The sequence below is a fragment of the Mytilus edulis genome, chromosome 8 (genome assembly GCF_963676685.1).
Source record: "Mytilus edulis chromosome 8, xbMytEdul2.2, whole genome shotgun sequence".
In the NCBI taxonomy this organism is placed as follows: Eukaryota; Metazoa; Mollusca; class Bivalvia; order Mytilida; family Mytilidae; genus Mytilus; species Mytilus edulis.
Genome location: NC_092351.1, coordinates 54,339,989 through 54,363,566, shown reverse-complemented (window position 1 = coordinate 54,363,566; position 23,578 = coordinate 54,339,989). Strand labels below are relative to the sequence as shown.

Below are 23,578 nucleotides of genomic sequence, written 5' to 3'. Positions count from 1 at the left end.
GTATAAAGCAATTGGTTAAAAAAAGGGAAAAATGGATGGTTCAATGTTTCAAAATTCTTAAATTCCTAAATAAAACGAGATGTTTTAATTTAACACTGTTCTTTTTAAGTTTGTCCTTATCGCAAAATTGTATAACTAGTATCACAAGTACATTTGGTTTTATTTATTAAACCTTCATAGAGTACAGTGTAAATTATTGGAATTATATCTTTTACATTAATGTGCTTTATACTATTACATAACATGCATGTATAGCCAGTAGCCGTGACAGTCGTTGTCTGGACATGCATACATCACAGCTGAATACGTTAGCTTTGAATCAAATGCATATTGACAAACAAAATAAGATTCATCGATCAAAGTAGGACGTCTTAATTATGACCAGTAAATCAATTCGATTGGGTAATATCAAACAAATTGAACTCCTCAAGGTGTGTTCTAGCTTATGTGTGATTATTAACATTGAAGTTGTTCCTATGTTTTATCCGAAACGCAGACCTGAGAGAATGATGATGAAATATAACAAGGTTAGTTTATTAATTTATATCATTAATTTAATAGTTTCATGATGACAGAGTTTGTTATCTTACAGCCAAAATCTGCCATGAAGTACTTTTTAAGAGAAAGTGTACTTAATACTCGTAATTAGTGTATATAATGTTGTTTATTTATTATAATTATTATTATTATTTTTTTATAATTGTGTTTAATAGTCTTTTATGCCAAGATATATTGATATATGTTATAGATGTAATATTAATGTATTTTAATGTGTGTTTTACACGATATGATCCATACGATGTGTCTTTGACCAAACTAGCTAAGGACATTTTTACCACATGGTAGATTATGGTTTGTCATTACGTCGTCTTATCTTTTAATTACCGAACGTGACTTATTCCCGATTGTGACTGTTTTGCTGAGTGTGAATTCGCATTACTATAAGACGTGTTACGGTACTCATCTATCCCAAATGCATGTATTCAGTTTTATGTTATATTTGTAATTCTCATCGGATTTTGTCAAATGTGTTGACGTCTTTTCTATTATATTCATGTATAATGGTAAAGAAAATTAGTCACCACCTTCATTTATTAGATTTGATTTTGTTCAACGTAATCTGTACGATGTTTTACGTTTGAAGTTAGATTCAAAACAAACCGGACATAGCTATATAATATAGTTATTTGCTACCTTAGTTTGCTATTAATAAGTATTACAATGTGCATTGTTATTAAATGTAATATCAGTATTTAGTTCAAATATAATCTTTAATCAATCCTAATTCTATCTTATTTTTTAGATATAGTTTTAGTCATTCTAATGTGACGTCATTTTTGTGCTGATTCAGAATTTCAAATGTGACGTAATTTTTGTGCCTTTTCACCACTTCGTATGTGACGTCACCTTTGTTTTCACTTTTTGCGTTGAGGCCTTGACTAAGTCGGATGTGTCTATTTTTTGTGTTGGTTTATGTTTGTATCCGGATTTTGTTTTCTGTAATTAGTTAATACTTCAGTTTTATCATGTATATCTTTTATATTCACTTGATAGAATTTACTGTTTGCAATAGCATAAATTGTTCTAAATAATAAGGATGTTCTTATCCCAAGCAGAAAATCCTAGCCATATTTGGCGTAAACTTTTTGAACTTTTGATCCTCAGTGCTGTACAACTTTGTACTTGTTTTGCCTTTCGAACTTTTATATCTGGGCGTCATTGGTAAGTTTTGTGTGGACGGCGCGTTTCTGACGTATTGAATTTTAAACCTGATGCCTTTTGTTAGCTATTATTCATGTGTTTCTTTGTCTAATATGTTTCCCTATTTATTTGTATTGTAGTCCTGTAATATTATGTTGTCATTTTAATGTTATATTTTACATTGCCATTAAAGTGCGAGGTTTGGCATGCCACAAAACCAGGTTCAACCCACCATTTTTTTTCTTTAAAAATGTCCTGTACCAAGTCAGGAATATGACCATTGTTATATTATAGTTCGTTTCTGTGTGTGTTACACTTTAACGTTGTGTTTCCGTTGTGTCCTTTGTTTTCTCTTGTGTTTGAGCGTGAATTCACATTACTATAAGACGTGTCACTGTACTTTTCTATCCTAAATTCGTGTATTTGGTTTTGATGTTATATTTGTTATTCTCATCGGATTTTGTCTAATGCATAGTCCGTTTCTGTGTGTGTTACATTTTTATGTTGTGTCGTTGTTCTCCTCTTTTATTTAATGCGTTTCCCTCAGTTTTAGTTTGTTACCCCGATTTTGTTTTTTGTCCATGGATTTACGAGTTTTGAACAGCAGTATACTGTTGCCTTTATTTACAGTCTCTCCTAACTCGTTTTAGAGCGGCTTTTTTTTTATAAAGTATAATATTATATAGTGTTTAATATTAAATGTTTTAAAGAGGTGAGACTCTAATAAATTATTTGTTTGTTAGTTTGTTATTTCAAACATTTTCAAAATCCGTTAGCCGAGGTAAGATATGTTAATCTCATGAAATAATTTCCACACATACTAACTTTGTATATTTAAAAGAGTAGGGGTATTAAGGCCTGGTTTTGGCCGAAGAAAATAAGATATTTGACAACTATTTAAAATGTGCACATAGTGTTTGAAACTGTAAAGAGTCGGGAAATTTCAAAGAAAAACTTCAAATTTGTTATCTGATGATATCACAGTCACGTCATATTATGTGCCGTTTTCATGAAAACAATGAAAAATACAGAATAAATGCAGTTTTACATGGTTGATTTTATTGTGGAAACATCGTGCACAGCCAAGGAACAACAAAAAAATTATTAGGAAACTTTTTTATAAATTGACATTTTTCAAATTATACTAATTTCCTCATGGGTTGTTACCATGGTACGTGAAATTATTTTTATTTTCTAAATACCTAATACCTTAGTCTAGATATGAAAAATTTAATTATGTATAATATAACTTACTTAAATTTGCTGTATCATTTGGATCAAATAAGGGCCTTATTACCCCCATCTCCTTTCATATTTGATCAAATATGAAGTAGGTATAAGTATATATACATGTATTTGATTTTATGTCGTGGTTTACCATCTTTGACCCTAAAAAGTTTATTGTTTTCTACTTGGTATAAGATAAATATAGAGATCCGTGTTTGTGCTGTATTAAGACCCCTCTACAACGAAACTTGTTTTTATCTAACGCAATCATTTTGATCGTTGTTTCCAATTTCGACTTGTGTATATTTATTTCGTTTGGGCTTGTATTATATTTTCCCTCTTGTTTATTTCAACCGTTTATCCTATTTTGACTCTTTTGAAATTCAAGAGTCTATCCTAGATTGAGGTAAATTAAATGGCCTTCCAAATACTTTTCGATCCCTAACATCACTGAAGAGACACTAATTGTCGAAATTCGGATATGGTGTTTGAACGGAGTTTTCAATTTAGACTTGTTTATATTTATTTCGTTTGGGCTTGTATTATATTTTCCCTCCTGTTTATTTTATCCGTTCATCCTATTTTGACTCTTTAAAATTCAAGAGTCTATCCTAAATTGAGGTAAACTAAATGGTCTCCCAAATACTTTTCGATCCCTAACATCACCGAAGAGACATTAATTGTCGAAATCCGGATATGGCGTAAAAAATAGCACCTCATGTTGTGGTTTACCATCTTTGCCGCAAGTTTATTGTTTTCTACATGGTATAAAATTAATATAGAGATCTATTTTGTTACACCTTGTGATATATTTATTTGGCAATTGCCAATGGCAGTCAGTAGGGTTACAGAACATCAGTTGTTCGACATGCTAGTCAAATGCGTTTTGTTAAAATATGTTTTTTCACTCTTTTGGGTTTTTGAAAAATGTTGTTTGTGCTGTATTTAGACCCCTCTTCAATGGCATTTGTTACATGTACACCTATTAAAAAGTGCGGTTTTTGTCCAACGCAACCATAGGTTTGAACGTTGTTTTCAATTTAGACTTGTTCATATTTGATTTTATATAATCATATGTTTTATTAAGTTAGAAATAATTCATAGGAAACAATTTACGCATCCTCTTAATTGTAATGCCTTTATAACAAATATTTTTACGTGACGAATTTTAACACAGAGGCGGAAAACTCATTTCGTCATTATCTGTGAAACAGATTCATGTATTCAAAGAGAGTCAACAAGCTTGTGATTGTGTTAGTAGAACTTTTAAAAGGGATGATTTTAATCTCAACACTTGAAACTCTTGTTTTGATAGTTTAGTGTAAGCTTAGCAGTAAGCCTCTATCAACCAAATCATGATTGGAAATGTAAACCCTGTAATATTGAATAAACGGGGAAGATATGTACTCCATATGCAGGCGATGCTTGGATGAAGGACCATAACTTTTAAAACATAATGTGTTTTTTGAATATTCTATTTATGCGAAAATTTGTATGCCCCGTTACTGAAAGCGCCCATAACATTGACTTTTGGGGGATTTCGTGGGACATGAGGTGCTGCATTGACAATAGACAAGCTTAAAATATTTTTCTAAATCAATATCTATATTTGATAATTATTGATGATGAACAATACTTATATAATGTAAATTTTAATTACAGCTATATTTGATTATAATTGTTGTATGCCATGTTCAAAGAAAATATAAAGCAAATATCATACCAGGACAGAACCCATTTGACCAGCGGTCAGATTTTATTGTTATTGATGACAGAGAAACTTTAGGTAAAATTATTCATAATCGATTCACATTTAGGAATACATCTCCTATACCAATGTAAATAAACTCATCATAGATACCAGGAAAGAAATTTTATATCTACGACAGACGCGCGTTTCGTCTATAAAAGACTCATCAGTGACGCTCGGATAAAAAATGTTAAAAAGGCAAAATAAAGTACGACTTTTAAAAGCATTGAGGATCAAATATTCCTAAAAGTTTTGCCAAAAAAGGTAATTTATTCCTGAGGTAGATATGCCTTACAACTTCAAAAACTCAAATATTTTAAACGGTTAAGTTATGATTATAAACATTTCAATGATAACTCAAGTCAACATATTCAGAATTCAGATGCGACTAGTTTATATCTTAAATGTGTACGAATTGATGTATAAAGACGTGAAATACATAAATTTCATCAGAAAGAAATGTCGCTTTTAATGGACTTGCCTTGCTGTTCCTTCTAATGAAACAACTTTTTAATGATCCATACGAAAAGAAAATCTATTTTTTATACATAAATCTACATCGTGCATCAAATATTCGCCAAGTCCTCAGATCTATGCTGCGTTATGTCGCGGAACTCAAATATGTAAATCTATGTATGTCGAGCTTCAAATATCCGTCCCGTCCTCAGATCTATGTTGCTTGATGTCATGAAATTCATGTAATAACTATGTAAATCTATTTCGAGCTTCAAATATCCGTCTAGCCCTCAGATCTATGTTGCGTGATGTCATGATAACCAAATATGTAAATCTATGTCTAGCTTCAAATATCTGTCCTGTCCTCAGATCTATCTCCCATGATGTCATGACGCTCAACGTCAAACTCAGGATTATGGTGGTGTTCGTGTTGCTCAGTCTTTAGGTGTCTGTTTTTTTTATTCTGTAAACTGCTGTTTGTCTTTTGGTATATTTTGCTATCATTGTCATTGCATTTTCAGTTCCTATTTAAATTATGAGCTCGGCTAACAATCTAATTTCTTTGTCTTTCTCTTTTTCAGTGTGTTTAGATATGTAAAGTAATTTTGGACATGCACATATGTAATGCATTATGCTTAAAGTGCCCAGCTCTCTTGTATTTGTACATATGTGTAACAACACAACATAAGACCAAGCTCTAAGCATTAGTTGGATAGGTTTTGGTTTTGAAGTTCAGCATTAAACACAAACAAGCAAAGTAACAGAAAGACGAAAAGACAAATTACACAACGTAACTATCATAAAGTACTCGAATATGGGTTTTTTTTTTGTTCTAAAGGGCGCTATTTTAAGCTTATTGGACGACGCTCTCCCCACCACAATCATTAAAACATCAGCCTTTCTCTCTGAAAGATTTAAAAATAATAGATTTTATAAATAGAAGCTTAATTGTCATTTTTTTTCAATTTAAGAAAACAAAATTAATACGCCAAAGGCAAAAACAAATGATCAACATTTACCCCACTGCAAAACCGGGGTTGATTGCATGTGTTTTCATGTCCTGAAATGGTACTTATAAAAGATTCTGAGAAATATGGAGATTATGAATGGCGTTATGTTCATACATCCTTTATTTTACATTTTCAGAAACCCCATTTAACTTAGTGGAAGAAAGTGGAGTAGACACAGGATCAGCTTTCGGATTTCTTCCAATTCCTTTTGTATCGATAGCGCTACTGATGATGGCAATTGGAATGTTGATTATGCCAAGTTCTGTTACTAGTAGAGCAACTATTGCGCCAAGACCTGATGTTCAAATATTTCTAGCTGCACCTACACCAGCACCTGCACAAACAAGTAGGTATTTCTGTTCAATGAACCTCCGTATAGTTTGCAGCGATAACAAATTACATTCTCAGTCGAAATCAACGACAAACCAATAATTATTACAGCTTGTAATTACCGCGGCCATTCACTTACTCCTCCCTGATTTCTTTAATTCCATTAGCTACCGTGAATTCAAATTTTCGTGAATTTAAATGATTAACGAATTACACATTTTCTTTAAGGTTGTATCCAGACATTGGCAAAACACGAAATCAAATATTGACGAAGATGCAAGTTTTTTTTTAATTCACGAAAGTTGGTACACACGAAAATAAATGAATCTAAAAAATGTACAGTATGATTAACCTATAAATTTAGAATTCAAAGCTCTATTACATTGATTCTAAGAGATTAAAAATATCCAAAACAGATACATTTCCAAAATAATGTTAATCAAAAGCATGCAAGTATACTTCTTTTCGTGCCACATTCGCCGTTCCTCCCCAATCATCATCGCTTTTTTTTGTTTTCTACATTTTTGGGGGTAAAAAAAAATCTTTTTCTCTGTATTCGTCTTTGACAACTTCTTTGAATTTATTGTCTCATATTAAAGTATAAAATAAGCCTTTCCCCAGTCAAACAGATTTGATATAAAAAAAAAGTTACATAAGGAAACGTAAATCGGTTCGTACGCATATACAAAGGGCGACCAAAACACATGCGTCACTGTGTTGTCTGCTTATGATGAAGTGTTGTGCAAATATCTTGTTCATATGGGGTTCAATGTATAAATGTTTAAACAAAAATTCTAGTTTTTATATACATTTCAACACAGTTGCCTGATAGGGAACGTTGACGATCAGAGTTGCAGCCGAAATACATCAAATAAAAAAAAAGAAGCAAAACAGCATTTATGATTAAGATCTTGTTTGCACTAACTATTTCTAAGAACTGCGCCGTATAGTTCAAACATTTATATCGATTATTTGTCGTCAAATGAACTTTTGTTTTCATATAAGGGATAACTTATTAACATAATTAAGTTTTAATTTGAATCCTATGAATTTCGTATATTTACTTTGTTAAGATGATTTAAATATCAATTTAACTTTATGTTGTTGCTTTTCGTTCAAAACATAACTCATATTTTGTAATATGAATAGCACCATGTATTCCAACAAATTGCCCTGCAGATTATTCGTTGTTAGATGACCAAACAGCTGGTCAAAATTGTTACTTATACGGCGGAAATGCTCAGGAAGTTTGGTCTGATGCCCTGGTGAGTATTTTTTATCAGATTAAAAAAATATTACAACTTCAGATCAAATTTAATATGCCTAGTAATTCTATTCTCGAATTTAGTTTTTGAAAACATTTATCTTGAATACAAACTACCGTTTTATGAAAGCTAAAATTTTGAAAGTATGAAGCATGATTCTAGACTTATTTGATTCCAATGAGAAAATATTAAAAAACTAATCCATGCATACTTGCCTCCATTTAAAAAAAAAACTATATTTGTAAGAACTCAACATTAACTATTATTCATGCATTGCTATCTAAATGTTGACAACAATGTTTATCGATAGAACACATTAAATAAATGACTTTACCTAAGATACTTTTCGCCTTCATTAATTGAAAAAAAATATCAAACACCTAACCGTACACATATTTTAATGAAGATAATTGATGTAGGTATTTTCAGAGCCGAACATATCATCACGTGTCATACCCTTAAAATACAAACAAATACAACCTTTTCTGCCATTCCTTTAGATGTTGCATGCTTCTCACAAGTAGGTTCTTGCAATGTGAATTACAAGACATAGGAGGTTTACATCAGTATGAACACAAATAGGAAAAGACGTCATTAATGAAATGGAAGACTTGTGACTAATCCATTTGTCCTTTTTCAACAATAAAATACGTTAAAACTTACAAACTAAAATGATTTAAAAAAAACAAAACAATATAAACTGAAAGATTCGATTAGCAATACTCGCAATACCGATACTCGAAAATGTACGGCATTAATTATTGATCATGCTTTTCTAATTTTAAGGCATAACATCAATGTATCATTTCTTGTTTTATGTATGAAACTGCATATGTGTCTTGTTTTCAAATTTTAGAAGGTGTGTACCTCGACACCAGGAGCGTACCTATGGAGGCCAAATACACGAGCAGAAGCTGATGCTGTCAAAAATAAGTTTACTATCGGTAAGTTATGAGTAAAAGTAATTGATTTTTTTTGTATTTATGTATGAAAAACAATATCGACTATGCCATGTATTTATTGAGGAAGCACTCCCAGTAACATATTCTATAAAAAAGGAAAAAAAATCCTGCATCAGTTTTAAGCATATGCCAATTAAATACAAGTATCGAGACACCTATATTTGTGTCATCTATTTGACTGACATGCTTTAACGTAAAAGATTGATAGATCATGAACTTCTATTTCGGTTACTCATTTTTTGATTTTGGTAAAGAGTAAAAAAGTGTCATGACTTAAGATGAAGATTGCATTTCTCAAGCTTTAATTATGTATCCAAGATGCAATTCTTCTTATCTTTTTGTTTTATACATGTAGTTTTATCACCATACAAGGGCGACAAGTTGCAAACTATTTTCAAAGTGTCAAGAAACTTAGTTAAATACTAGGAATAGTTGATAGCCAATATTAAGTACTGACTTTTGTAAATTTTGCTGTAAATTTTGCTGTAAAATGACTAAGTTCCCAAATCCGGAATAACATGAAAAATGTGGGATCTTCAAATAGTAATTGCAGCACGTTAAGATATGTGTAATTTTTTCATGATGTTTCAAGGATCTTGACTAAAAAAAAGGGCTGACTGCAAATATTGAAACTTACATTGAGCTAGTTTTTGTCGTGCCTTCGACTTTTGTCGCAGAAAGCTCGACATAGGGATAGTTAATTCGTCGGCGACTGGGTTAGCCTACTTATTAAACGCTTTATTTTTTAGAAGGTAGAACGAATGCTTCATACTTTGTATATATATGACTGGTGTTAAGAAGTTTCCTTCTGTAACATGACCATTGTCCTTGACCTAATTTTCGTGGTTTATTGACTACTTGAAAAATAAGTTAAGATTTTTTGTAATGTTAATTTCTCTCTATAGAAATGTGATAACTATAGTTGGTAAATGCGTACATTGCAAGGGCCGGCAGACAGTTTTCACTTAACCTCGACCTCATCTCATGGATCAGTGAACAGGGTCATGTTTTGGTGGTAAAGTCCATATTCCAGATACTATAGGCAAATGTCTAGTATATTTGGTTTATGGAAGGATTGTAAGGTGTACATGTCCAACTGGCAGATATCATCTGACCTTGACCTCATTTTCATGGTTCTGTAGTTATAGTTAAGTTTTGTGTTTCGGTCGTATTTTCTCATACTGTATGCAAAAGGTCTACTATATTCAGTGTATTGAATGATGGTAAAATGTACATGTCCAAAAAAGAGGGACGAAAGATAATAAAGGGACATTCAAACTCATAAATCTAAAATAAACTGACAACGCCATGGCTAAAAATGAAAAAAGACAAACAGACAAACAATAGTTCACATGACACAACATAGAAAACTAAAGAATAAACAACACGAACCCCAACAAAAACTAGGGGTGATCTCGGGTGCTCCGGAAAGGTAAGCAGATCCTGCTCCACATGTGGCACCCGTCGTGTTGCTTATGTGATAACAAATCCGGTAAATAGTCTAATTCGGTAGGTCACATTCATGAAAGGGAAGGGATTGTAGTTACGACGTAAGGAACATATCCGATATCATTTGTGAAACGGTTATTCCATAACGGTTAACCAACTCATGATGGCGTCCGTAAACTTTACGAAGGGATGATTTCAACTTTACCATTTGAAACTATTGGTTTAATAGCTTCCTTGTGAGTAGAAAACCTCTATCAAGAAAATCGTTATAGGAAATGCAAGCACGGGAATATCGTATCAATTGGGAGATATATACCCCGTATGCAGATGCTGCTGGAATGTTGCTACTTAGAAATGGAAAGATCACAATTGGAAAGCTGAAATCATCTCTTTTGTAGTAAAGTTTTGTTTTCAACCAACCCTCATTGTCAATTTCCGCTGGCGGTAAAAATAATAATTGTGGCGATAAAAATTCGTCATTTGCGAAAGAATTTGGCGAAAGAAATTTATATAACGATTTTTTTTCCTCCATCTTGTTTATTTACTTTTTTCAAGTTTCTCGGACTTTACCCGATCATACTCGGAATTCACCTTGACCTCATTAAGATTTGGACAGAAAATCAATAATCAGCTGACTGCATTTTATAACTATCGACAACAAAGGACTGATTAATAAAGGTTTTATAACTATCAACAACAAAGGACTAATTAATAAAGGTGTTGATTGAATTGTTTGACAAAATGATATGGTTAAAAGGCTTCCTCTAAATGTCACATACAGAATTTATTTACCACTTTGCGACGCACGTGTTTGAAGCAAACATTTGACGTCTCCGCTCCTTTGAAGGATAGTTTAGAAAGGAAAGCTGCTGTTGTGACGAAAAATGTTCAAAAGCAAGAAACATTTCCGATTTAAAACTTTAATTATCCTTTGACTTAAATATAGGTAATTGATTAGGGAGACTACTTTAAAGTCGTTTGAGTGATACACGTGTTTCAAGCATAGTTGTACGTCTCAACTTTTTCATTTACGATGATCAAGAAAAAAAACTGTCGTTATGAAGAAATATATCCAAAAGGTTGGGAAGAACCCCTCGAAGGAGAGTAACTCTTCAATGTAATGACTATACATGAAATGGGGGATCAATTTCATGTGAGAAAAGCTTTTGTTTTGTTGTAAAAACCACTTCTTAGTACAAAAGGGCACATCAGTATTTTTCTTTTAAAGAAACTTTCCCTACGAACTATACTGGTATTATATGATCAAAACATGTCCATTAATTTTGTTATATTCAAGGACTTATATCTTCTTTATTATAAAAAGTATAGTGGCACCCTCGTTTAGAAAAGTTGTTTAAAATACAATGAATATTTTCCCCTTTTAAGTTAAAATATTCTATTGTTTTAATGTAAACGTTTAGTGTTTATTCATTGAAATGTAGACACTAAAATAAGTTTGAGACAATAATCATAGACACAATGGGGCAAAATCGTCTTATTTAAGGGAGGGGGGTAGAAAAAAAGGTAAATTTTAAACAAAAATGACATTTATGTTACTTGGCGAAAAAAATAATAAAGTGGCGAAAAATATATTGTTTTGGCGAAAGAGGTGGCGAAAAAAATAATTGACCCAGGGGAAACCCTGATCTGTAGTATCCTTTATCTCTAGTTTGATGGGATAGATGCGTTCATTATAGTCACCAAATTTTGAATTATTTAGTGAAAGTCCAAAAGTTTAAGGCAAACCATTCAACAATCTTTTGATTCCAAAAATTTCATGTAACTATTGTTGCCATGCATAAAATTAAAGCAGGAGTGGTTTACCAATGTCAAACAAAATTTATCGATTAAGAAGACAAATCAGTAAAAAAACAAACTATGTCACATTACAGACTATAACTACCAATCGTATCGATTTACACATGTATGATGGTGAAATCTTATGTAGTATCGACTTAAGTCGCCTTCTTAATAACTCTGTATTGTTTAACTAACTTGAATAATAAATCTAACTATGATACTAATTACAATTCTATTTTTCTGAAGGAGATGATGTATTTATATGGACTGGCGCAAATAGTCCTACTCATGACGAGAATTTTGTATTTGCCGTTGACAATGCTGCTCTTTCTTTGTTAAATCTTCCATTTGGAGTCTGTAAGTTTTACTATCTAGGATGATCGAGTAAAGAAATGTGTTGTTAAAATGCTTTGTTTATACGACTAATATTCTGGTGTTATTGGATGTGCAATCAAGATATTGGAACAAAACTAATTATATATGTCAAAGTAACAATGACCAATTTACACAAAAAAATGGACACAACGATTTCAACAGTAAGTCTTCAAAGTATACAGTATTTCTGCTGTTATCTGCTCTTTCGTCGGGTATTTGTCTCTTTAACGTATGATCCATTTATATTCTCAATTTTACTAAATGGTCCTGAGCCAATATAAGCAGGTCAGTAGTTTTTAACTTGAGAGAAACAAAGACTGTAAGACTTCCATCAGATTCCCTGAGATAGCTAAACGATATAATGGATTACAAAATACCACCACAAACAAGTTTACTGATTTGAAACTTACAAATAAACGTGTGGCTAGGGGAAATCAGTTGATAACATTAACGGGTGATCAGTATTTGATTTGAAAACTAATACACATACGATTCAGAAGATAAATCAAATCAGCGCAATCAAACATTCAAACAACAAAAGGAGCAATATTAGTCAAATGGTACACCCTGGAATAGGAAACAATCAGTTTAATAACATTTAAGAAGACTATTCTGTGATCTTCAGAGCTTAGACGGGAACATGTCGCTGGTAGTGAGTTGATTAACAGAGATGATGATGACTATCTAACGTATGAAGGGTTGATTTCTGAGATTTTTCCTTAAACTTCTGTTCGAGCAGTTTTTATAAAAGCAGCACAACATTGCAAATGTTGACCGTATAATGTGAACATGCTCGAGCATTACATATCAATTATGTGATATATATATATATAATCTATCAGAGTTGTCAACGGTTAACCAGTTAACCGTCGGAAGGATCGAAACCGAAAACGGTAACCGGTTAACCGGAATTTTTTTCAATTTTAATAGATTTGATATAAACATGACTTTGTATTGAAATCATTGAATAATTTAGTTCTATTTCGTCGTGGTTATTAATTTGTTAGACAAATTGTCCAAAATATTGATTGCTATCCAAAAATCTAAAGTTAATTAGAACTAAGACAACTTATCTATCACCTCTGGACAAGATCTTAATTAAACATAATTAGTATACAAGGTTTTTTTTAAACAGTAATTTCAAGTCAGAAATTCGATTTTTTTACGAATTACTTAACTATATTTTTGATATTATACAGCGTAGACCTTCATCTGAATGTGCGATCGCCATCGTGCAAGGCTTTGTCTACTTAAACAAAGTGACAACTAAAAAGAGTAATTTGCATATTAAGGCGAACGTTATTATTGTATGCTTGGTGGTACGAGTAACACACTTAATCTGTTCAAATTAAAACACTCCGTATTTTTGTAACACCAAGAGAAAATGAAAGATTCATCGGTTCCAGACATTTTCATTATTGTCTTTTCCATCTGAAGTTATCACAAAAGCCATAGTAGATACGGTAGTACTATTTTATTCATAGTCAAACCTCGCCAGGAATCCTCTCAGACAATGCCAAGGGAGAAACGTCAATTTATTGTTTTATTAAATACGTAAATTTGTAGGGTACTAAAGATAAGGTCATCAAACATCAACTTCACGAACAATCGCTTAACCGGTTAAACTGTTCTATTTGACAACAGCAATATGTATGTAAAAGCAGAGGATATTTTACTGTTGAGAAATGAGAAGTTGACGATTGGAAATCTGAAATCATCACGTTTTTAATCGACTCCTTGCAGTTTGCCAGACATTGGCCAGAAGCTATTTGATATGTTCGTATGACATTGAATCTGTTGCATGCATAAAAGTCAAGTGATACAAAAAGGCTCATAGACACTCGACAAATTAATAATGTGATCACTGCTCATTAACAAGCCTATCATTGGTAATTATTGTTTTGTAAAATGCCAATTTAAAACATTACGAATCATGCAATCGACATCGAACTCTTGTGAAATTATTAATATTTATAAGTTAAAATCTTATACATCTGTTCCTTTAAATGACAATTCACATAAGTAGATGGTATTTCTCGTCAAAGTTTGCTAGATTCTTCACTACTTACCGTTAAAGGTGGTGAAAGAACCCCATACTTCCTTAAACACTAATGTATAGATAAATACTTTTGTTTTACAGTAGACCCTAATGGTCAACTTGGAGAGGACTGTGTCACTATAGAATTTGACACAGGTGTCAATCCCGATGACTGGCAATGGGAAAATGATGACTGTGATGACGATTTTCGATATATTTGTGAATTTCCGAGGGTTAGTATTAAGGCGGTTTGCTACTCAGTTTCAAAATAACAAGCTTTTTATAACACTAGTATATATTGATAGGGGATTAATAAAAGAATCAATGTGCTTTTTTTTTATATATATAAGCCATTGACATTTTTTCCGGAAAATGTTCTCTCTTGATTTGTCTTAGCTTTATCATTGACAAGTTTAAGCTCGCAAACACTATTAAAAAATAACAACGATTTTTTTTAAAACTGATACAGATGGCTTATAATGATACATGTAAAATATTTATAAAAAGAAAAATGGGGGGGGGGGGGGGGTCAATGAGCAATTCTTTTAAGGCATTCAAATGGATAAAACTAGAGGATTCCGAAAATGTAACAAAAAATCAAAAGCTTGACAAGCGAACTTCCTTAACATTGTTTTTGAAGTTTCTGAAAATAGTGAATACATCTTGTATATTATATTTGAGATGCTGGAGCAAGACCACTCGTGTACACCATCATATTGATAATGGTAAGGAATTTTCTGAATTTCTGAACAAAATTTAAATTTGATTATATTGATCATTTTTGAATATTTCATTTCAATTTAATTATACGAGCTAATTTTACATATGTTGTTATATTTAAATTAAACTATATGTTAATTTTTCTTTCAGAAAACCTGTCCGTAGAAGTGTATGTAGCCGTTGTTATATTCCAATGGACGACAAATATTTCTTATCCTTAGCTAAAAAAAAAACACAACCAAACTAGAGTCATATTGTTAGTGTTTTTTAATTTGTCTTAGTCTTAATCAATCAGTGAAAGTTATTCCTCGAATCTCTTTAATTTAAAAATATGAGATGTGGGGCGATTGCCAATGAGTAGACAACTATCCATCAAAGCTCAAATGAAGTGGATGTAAGCAATTATTGACCACCGAGCGGCCTCTAATGTGACAAAAACATACCGATTTGTTATAGTTAAATCGATTTAAGACTTATAATAGCGGTATATTACTATTGCATTTTATTATACAATATAGTCAGCTATGTATTATAGGAACAGACATATAAAATATAAAATAATTCATTTCCGAAAACAGCTTATTTAATAAAAAGCATCTTTCAAGAATGTGCATAGATTCTGAACACAATCAAGCATATATTCCTTCCATAGTTTCTTGGCAAGGCTTCATTATTCACATTTTAACCTAACATATTAGTTTTAAATCGATATCAGTGCTCGGGGTGGGGATGTCGCTGTAATTCTGTTACACAACCCTTTTCATAGGATAAAGATCTTAGAAATGTACCTTTTCATATATTGTTTTGGTTTCGTGTTGTGTTTTGTAAGATTGGAATACCAGTGTCAAAAAAAGAAAATTCATTGTATGATAAAAACACAGCAGGAAACACCACGAAATTTGATAGACGAAAACAGTGTCATCGACTCTTTATTGGCCTTATCATATATTTTTGATATTTTTCCCGACCCATTCACATATTTTCAAACATGAAAAGGTGACTTTTTCCAGCAGCACATCCTATCACCTTGTATTTAGGAAGTAGCAACTCCTATTATAGATTTTAAAGCAATCACACATACATTTTAAGCTTTTTGTCGAGTAAACGCAGCGAACGAGATAAAAAAAGCCTTCATATTGTGTCAAGCAGCTTATATTTTACAATATCAATATGCAAATAACCTGATAATAGATTTATCGGGCTGTTTTTGCTTCTTTTAGAAGTGTTTTCTTAGTTTCATCAGCAACCGGAAGACGATTTGATAACTTATCAGCGTCGGTTCAAACATTATGACGTGGCTGATATGTCCGGGTCAAATTTATTAAGGCCAGTTCAACGTATTTGACGTCAAAAAGCCGTGAGATGCAGTTTTATTAAGAGCTGAGCAGATTAATATAGACAGGGGGACGAACGATAAATTCGATTATTTATGCAATTATCGCCTAACATTCATTTAAACACCAAATAAAAGTGTTGCACTGTTATCCATTACGAAGGAAAAAATTATTGTTTTCAACTGATGCTACTATCTGATAGCATGGTTAGTGTGCACTTGTTTAAGTTAAATAAATCAATTACGAATAGATTAGAGTATGTGGGTTTCTTCGAACTAAGTTTATTTACTTGAAAAAAAGGGTTAAGGTTATCTGCATTGAAAATAAACTATGTTAAACACAACTCAAAACGTTGATCACAACAACGAACATAACATCGAAAGCAGTATCAAGATGTTTTCGCATTTTCAGGAAGTTAACTCGGTACATGTTTTAAAGCTGTTAATTGAACAAGACGTTGACGAAAACGAATTAAAATCTTATAAGGGAACGACCATTTATTTCTAAGAGAAAGGGGCAGGTTAGTTTTTTTTTCCTAAAAAAAATTCTGATCCGCAATTTGATGAAAACATATATTTCTAAATCTAAAGGTTCCCCAAACTTAAAAGTGGAAAAAATTTGCAGAAAAAAAAATAAGCATTCGGACAAAAAACTGTACTCCCCCCCTTTAAAAAAAAGTGAAATGGTTGTTCTCTAACAACGTTAATAACAGGTAATATTTGCCTTTCCCAAGTTAGGAGCCTGTAATTCAGTGGTTGTCGATTGTTCATGTGTTACATAGTTGTGTTTCGTTTATTTCTTTATATAAATAAGGCCGTTAGTTTTCTCGTTTGAATTGTTTTACATCGTCACATCGGGGCCTTTTAGCTTTGCTCATTGTTGAAGGCAGTACGGTGACCTATAGTTGTTAATGTCTGTCATTTGGGTCTCATTATGGACAGTTGTCTCATTGGCAATCATACCACATCTTCTTTTTTTATAAATAAACAAAAATCATAGCACTCCTTTGATATCTTATAGTTCGTTTGATGAACAGACCATTTAAACGATTACAACATATGTTCTCGGTTCTTATTTCAAGAGAGGCGAACATTACCAAAGGACCATTTAAGCTAATAAGTTTACAATAAACTGACAACGTCATTCCTGGAACTGAAAAAGACAAACAAACAACAGTACACGAAACAACAAAGAAAACTAAAGACCGAGAAACATGAACAATACCCAAAATTGGGGAGGGGGATCTATGGAGCTGTTGAAGGGTAAGCAGATTTCGCCTCAAATGGGACACCCGTCGTGTTGCTCATGCTCAGGTATACAAAAACAATATTTCAAATTCAGCGATTGAAAATATTTGGTTAGTAGCCCTTCAATATCGTATTTACTCCGTTTGCAAACGCTGTTGGAATGTTGCTACATACAATTGAAAGTTCACAATTTGGGATCTGAAATCATCTACTTTGTCGTAAAGGTTAGTTTTCAAACGACTCTTTCATATTCCTGACTTAATACCGGCATTTTCTAAATGTAGAAAATGGTGGATTGAACCCGATGTTTTTATCTAGCTTAACTTTTCACTTGTATGGTGGTCGAATAAAATTCCCTTATATAAACAACGATGTGTGAACAAAACAAACAGACATAATAGTAAAACTGTCAAAAATAGGAATAGAGCAGTCAACATTGTGTTATAATCTTGATCACTATAAAGCAAACGAATTTATCATACTTTACGTTAAAACGCCAGATTTTTAATGATTCATTCATGAGAGACAATTTACTCTATCTCATGTCCACTGGGGTAAAGCTGATGACCGTAACTGCATTCACGGTCATCCCAAGATGTCTGATGAAAAATTAGGTCCGTTTCTGTATTGTCTGTTTAAGTGTTTCTAGATCATTTTCTTTACAAATCATACATTGAAACGATGAAAATTAATAAAAGAATCACTCGGAAATCACTAATTACTTCCGAGAAATGTGCATGAAACGGGAATTTCGATTTGAAAAAATCGTGAAGATGACCGTAAATCACAATCGAGATGACCGTAACAGAAACAGCGATTCATAACAAGGCTGACCGTAATTGGTTTTAAGATGACCGTAATTTGTAAATGATGACCGTAACTTTTAAAGGATGACCCTCAATTCTAAGAAATATCCGTATTTATATAACTACCTTTTTGTATCAAATGATAAATCGTGTTGGTATAAACATATTAATATGAGAGTATTATCCTATAGGTAGAAGAAAATAAGACGTGTTTCAAATTGCAAAGTTTACCATATGTATCTTTTTTACGGTAGAGGGTTTAATTTTTAAATTGAATTTGCAAAAAGACATGCAAATAAACAGGTAGGGAAAACATGCTACAAAAGCGCGATAAAATGACACCTTACATGTATAATGAAAAAAATGCGGTGCACAGCCTCCAACTGCACGACAAAAGATTTTTTTTTATTTCTGGGATTCCTTTTAATGCATTATAATAAATACACATTTTTAAAAATGCCAATGCATGTACACCCATTGATATTATATCGTCTTCCATTTTGTCGTGCAAATAAAATCACAGAAAATATTTTGAAAATATCATACGACTAGTGAAGGTGAGCTCCAGCAAAGTAGATCCTTAAAATAGTTTTGTACGAATTGCGTATCACAAGGCGGAACGTTGTCAATTTGTATATATACAGAAATGTTATTCATACAGTCAGGATTATACTTTGTCAAAATTATCTCCCCATCACGCCAGTTCATGCTCATAACAATCGTAGAAATTGTAGGGATGACGCTCTACCAATTTTGCTCTTGAAAACTGACAAATTTATCCACATAGCACCATTATGATCCGTTATATGTCAGTTGTATTCTAAAAGATAAATGTATCTACTAGCAATTGAGCATTAGTTAATGATCTTGTCTACTTAAAAATATTGTCTGATCGGATGTCAGGTGGAATTTTCGAAAATTCTTAAGCATTTTAAAAAAAATTCTAATCAAATATTTCGTGGAAGGGCAGACTTAATATTTTCAGTGGTTGAAGACTATAAACACTAGTTATCACACACAGGAGAATCATATTTTTTTTGAAGATATTCATTTTCATCATCCAAATTAAAAGACTGTCGTCAACAACTTTTAGAAAAAAACAATAGCTATTCGAACACACCTACTGTTTTTGTGATTCATTAGATAGGTATTTCACTTGACCCATATATTCAATTTTCATCTTTTGTCATTTGTTTTACGTTATAAAGTCAACCTGTAGCTTTGATATATAAAAATGATAGAATCTGAAGCGAGATGCTATATCAAATACTCTTGCTTTTTACGTTTTAAAGACAAAATATACACCTCAAACATGCCCCAACATAAAAAGGTGCACTCGATTTTCTCTTTTCGATACAATCGTTACCTATTTTTTATATTCCCTCGTTAAAAAAATCATCGGAGGTTAAGCATTTTCTACATCCAACTTATAGATACCCATGTCGTCGACTTGATATCTTATTGTTTTGCATTACTATGTAATAGATAAATTGAAAACTTATGCAAATGGTGTTTTTAAAATAAAACACTTCGTAATTGAGAAGAAAATTGTCGTTGTATTTGTTTCTATTAACTTTTAAAAATTTTGTCACTACAGTTAACATTACAGTAAACATTTATCGCCTTCTCTAACAAAGAGCTTCGATTCTTTTGTTCTATTTCAAGAGTGTTTTCGCCTGCATATATCAAGACAAATTAAGATTTTAATCTGCTTGCTCTGGAACCATACACATGGGCTCGATTACCGAATATCCATATGTATTATTAATGCTTTTTATGCTCCATTAATTGGCATTATGTTTTTCTGGTCTGTGCGTACGTTCGTCCGTTCGTCTATTTGTTTGTCCGTTTGTCCAGCTTCAAGTTAAATCAAATTGAAACTTAGTACACATTTTCCCTATGGTATGATCTTTTTAATTCTAATGCCAAATAACAGTTTTATCCCATTTTCATAGTCCACTATACATAGAAAAGGATAGTGTAGATGAGGCATCCGTGTACCAGGGACACATTAATGTTTCTTCAAATTTTCGTCGTATCGCTGTCAATTTGTGTTAAAATTTTAACGTCGTTATCAATAAATATTTCATTGTTTACGAAAAATATGCAATTTACTATCATTGTCATAAATCCCAAATACGGCCAATTATATTATAGTTTAATAAAAGAAATTTATTAAACATATTTATATCCGCCAACCGAGCCCCTATTGAGATCGACAAACTCAACAAAAAGCTTTCAATACAAATACGGATATTTCATAGAATTGACGGTCATCCTATAAAAGTTACGGTCGTCCTATATAAATTACAGTCAGTCTTTACAAATTACGGTCATCTTTTACAAGTTACGGTCATCTTTTTACCAATCACGGTCATCCTTGTTATATGTTACGGTCATCTTGAAAATATTTTGATTATGATTTACGGTCATCTTCACGATTTTTTCAAATCGAATTTCCCGTTTCATGCACATTTCTCGGAAGTAATTAGTAATTTCCGAGTGATTCTTTTATTATTTTTCATCGTTTCAATGTATGATTTGTAAAGAAAATGATCTAGAAACACTTAAACAGACAACACAAAAACTGACCTAATTTTTCATCCGACATCTTGGGATGACCGTGAATGCAGTTACGGTCATCAGCTTTACCCCAGTGATGTCTCAGCGGGATATATTTTTACAATCGTCGATATATACTTTTTAAAAGCGTTAACCGAGCACATTTCTATGACCTGTTCCATATGTTAGAACGACGAACGCTTTGTAAACCCTGAAATTTAAAAACAAAAAGTATTCAATTCCGATAATTAATTGTATTCGCTTTAAAAATGTAATTTGGTTATTACAAATCATTTATTTGTTTTCTTTTGTAATATTGTTGTGTGGTAACGGAATCGTGTATTTTAATGGATGTTGTATTTTATTTGGCAATAATGACTTACTTTGGAGTTAAGGTATTTTTTGTCTGTCAATTAAAATTAAGGATTCTTGGGGAAAATAGGTCTAATACTGCAATCATAAGCTAAGAAACTTTGGCATATGATAGCCTTTTTTTTGGTCCAGGCCCATTCGATTTGAAGATTAATGACCCAGAAAGCTGCCCGATTGTAGTATTGCAGTTCGAAACATTGTACCACCAAATTACCACAATGATAACATTTTTGCATTCTTCCAGACAAAATGAATAATAGATATGGGTTGATTAAAACAGATTTACTGAATTTACTGAGAGTACCTAGTGAAGTTAAATCAAGAAATCCGCGTCGGCCGTGTATGTTTTAATATACTGATATATATTTCATTGTTATTTATAATTATAACAGTAAGAATTTCATTTTTATTAACAGCTAACATTTATTCATGAAAAATTAAAAATTTCTTGAGGTGAAACTGACAATACTTTTTATACTCTACATCTAGGGGTGTGTAAAATGGAAAAAAAGGGGGGCTGTTTTTTTCATAATATTACAAAAAATAGATTATTTTGAGTGAAAATATAGGTCTGGCAGAAATGTGATGGGTCTGGCAAAACTTGGTACCCTGTAGGCCCCAATGTCTGACAGCAAAAAAAAACTGTTTGCATCTCTGCTGATGGACTTTAAAAACGCAACACTATTTTTTTTAACAACATCATAATTGATCCTCTTATGCATACAACTACTAGTAATGTTTACCATACTTCTGTCTGTTTAGAAAAAAAAACCGACATCTAACTGACCTGAGATTATTGAACATACAATATTATTGAAAACGTTCTTAAAAAGAAATTTTCAAACTTTAATTGATTTTTTATTTAAAATTTTCCTCCAGAAACATTTTTTAAAACCATACTCGTTATAAAATCATTTAAAAATGTTGCATCTCCATATTGTTAAGACCTGAACATTTAAAAACTGAATCAGCCAATACGAGTATTGCAGATAGGAAAACGTAAATGTTCTGTAACCATTCAATTTAACATCAGAAACTCGTCTTACTATTCTTCAAAAAACGATACAGTCAAACGGGGATTTAAAGAAGATCTTTGCGGTAACCATTCAATTTAACATCAGAAACTCGTCTTACTATCTTTCAAACAACGATACAGGCAAACGGTGATTTAAAGAAGATCTTTGCGGTAACCATTCAATTTAACATCAGAAACTCGTCAAGTACTATCTTTCAAACAACGATACAGGCAAATTGAGATTTAAAGATGATCTTTGCTGTAACCATTCAATTTAACATCAGAAACCCGTCTTACTATCCTTCAAACAACAATACAGGCAAACGGGGATTTAAAGATGATCTTTGTTACCATTCAATTTAACATCAAAAACTCGTCTTACTATTCTTCAAACAACGATACAGTCAAACGGGGATTTAAAGATGATCTTTGCTGTAACCGTTCAATTTAACATCAGAAACTCGTCTTATTATCTTTCAAACAACAATACAGGTAAACGGGGATTTAAATATGATCTTTGCTGTAACCATTCAATTTAACATCAGAAACTCGTCTTACTATCCTTCAAACAACGATACAGGCAAACGGTGATTTAAAGAAGATCTTTGCGGTAACCATTCAATTTAACATCAGAAACTCGTCTTACTATCTTTCAAACAACGATACAGGCAAATTGAGATTTAAAGATGATCTTTGCTGTAACCATTCAATATAACATCAGAAACCCGTCTTACTATCCTTCAAACAACAATACAGGCAAACGGGGATTTAAAGATGATCTTTGTTACCATTCAATTTAACATCAAAAACTCGTCTTACTATTCTTCAAACAACGATACAGTCAAACGGGGATTTAAAGATGATCTTTGCTGTAACCGTTCAATTTAACATCAGAAACTCGTCTTACTATCTTTCAAACAACAATACAGGCAAACGAAGATTTAAAGATGATCATCATTGACAAGATCAATATGTTTACGTAGTGACAACGTGACGTCATTAGAGTTTGATTATGCAACGTCATTCGCTTGATATGAATACGGACGCAACGTTAACTTCTAAATAAATTGCTGTATGCCTTGGCACACATATGCATGCCTTAAATGTTAACACAAAATCTGAAATGTCAATTTATTGACTGCAAAAAAATATTAAAACC

The 23,578-nt window shown here is 32.1% G+C and overlaps 1 protein-coding gene across 2 annotated transcripts; it reads left to right on the top strand.

Moving 5' to 3' along the window:
* The first annotated feature begins 276 nt into the window (after nucleotides 1-276).
* LOC139485894 (uncharacterized) lies at nucleotides 277-15,588 on the top strand. 2 transcript variants are annotated; one of them, XM_071270548.1, is made up of 8 exons: nucleotides 277-527; nucleotides 4,591-4,714; nucleotides 6,281-6,490; nucleotides 7,624-7,739; nucleotides 8,596-8,683; nucleotides 12,197-12,307; nucleotides 14,466-14,596; nucleotides 15,234-15,584. In XM_071270548.1, exons 1-8 carry the CDS (start codon nucleotides 378-380, stop codon nucleotides 15,246-15,248), a joined length of 945 nt encoding a protein of 314 aa, XP_071126649.1. In that variant the 5' UTR covers nucleotides 277-377; the 3' UTR covers nucleotides 15,249-15,584. The 2 variants fall into 2 exon arrangements, with proteins under 2 accessions (XP_071126649.1, XP_071126650.1); XM_071270549.1 differs by lacking the exon at nucleotides 12,197-12,307 and having other exon boundaries at nucleotides 15,234-15,588.
* Nucleotides 15,589-23,578: the final 7,990 nt, after the last annotated feature.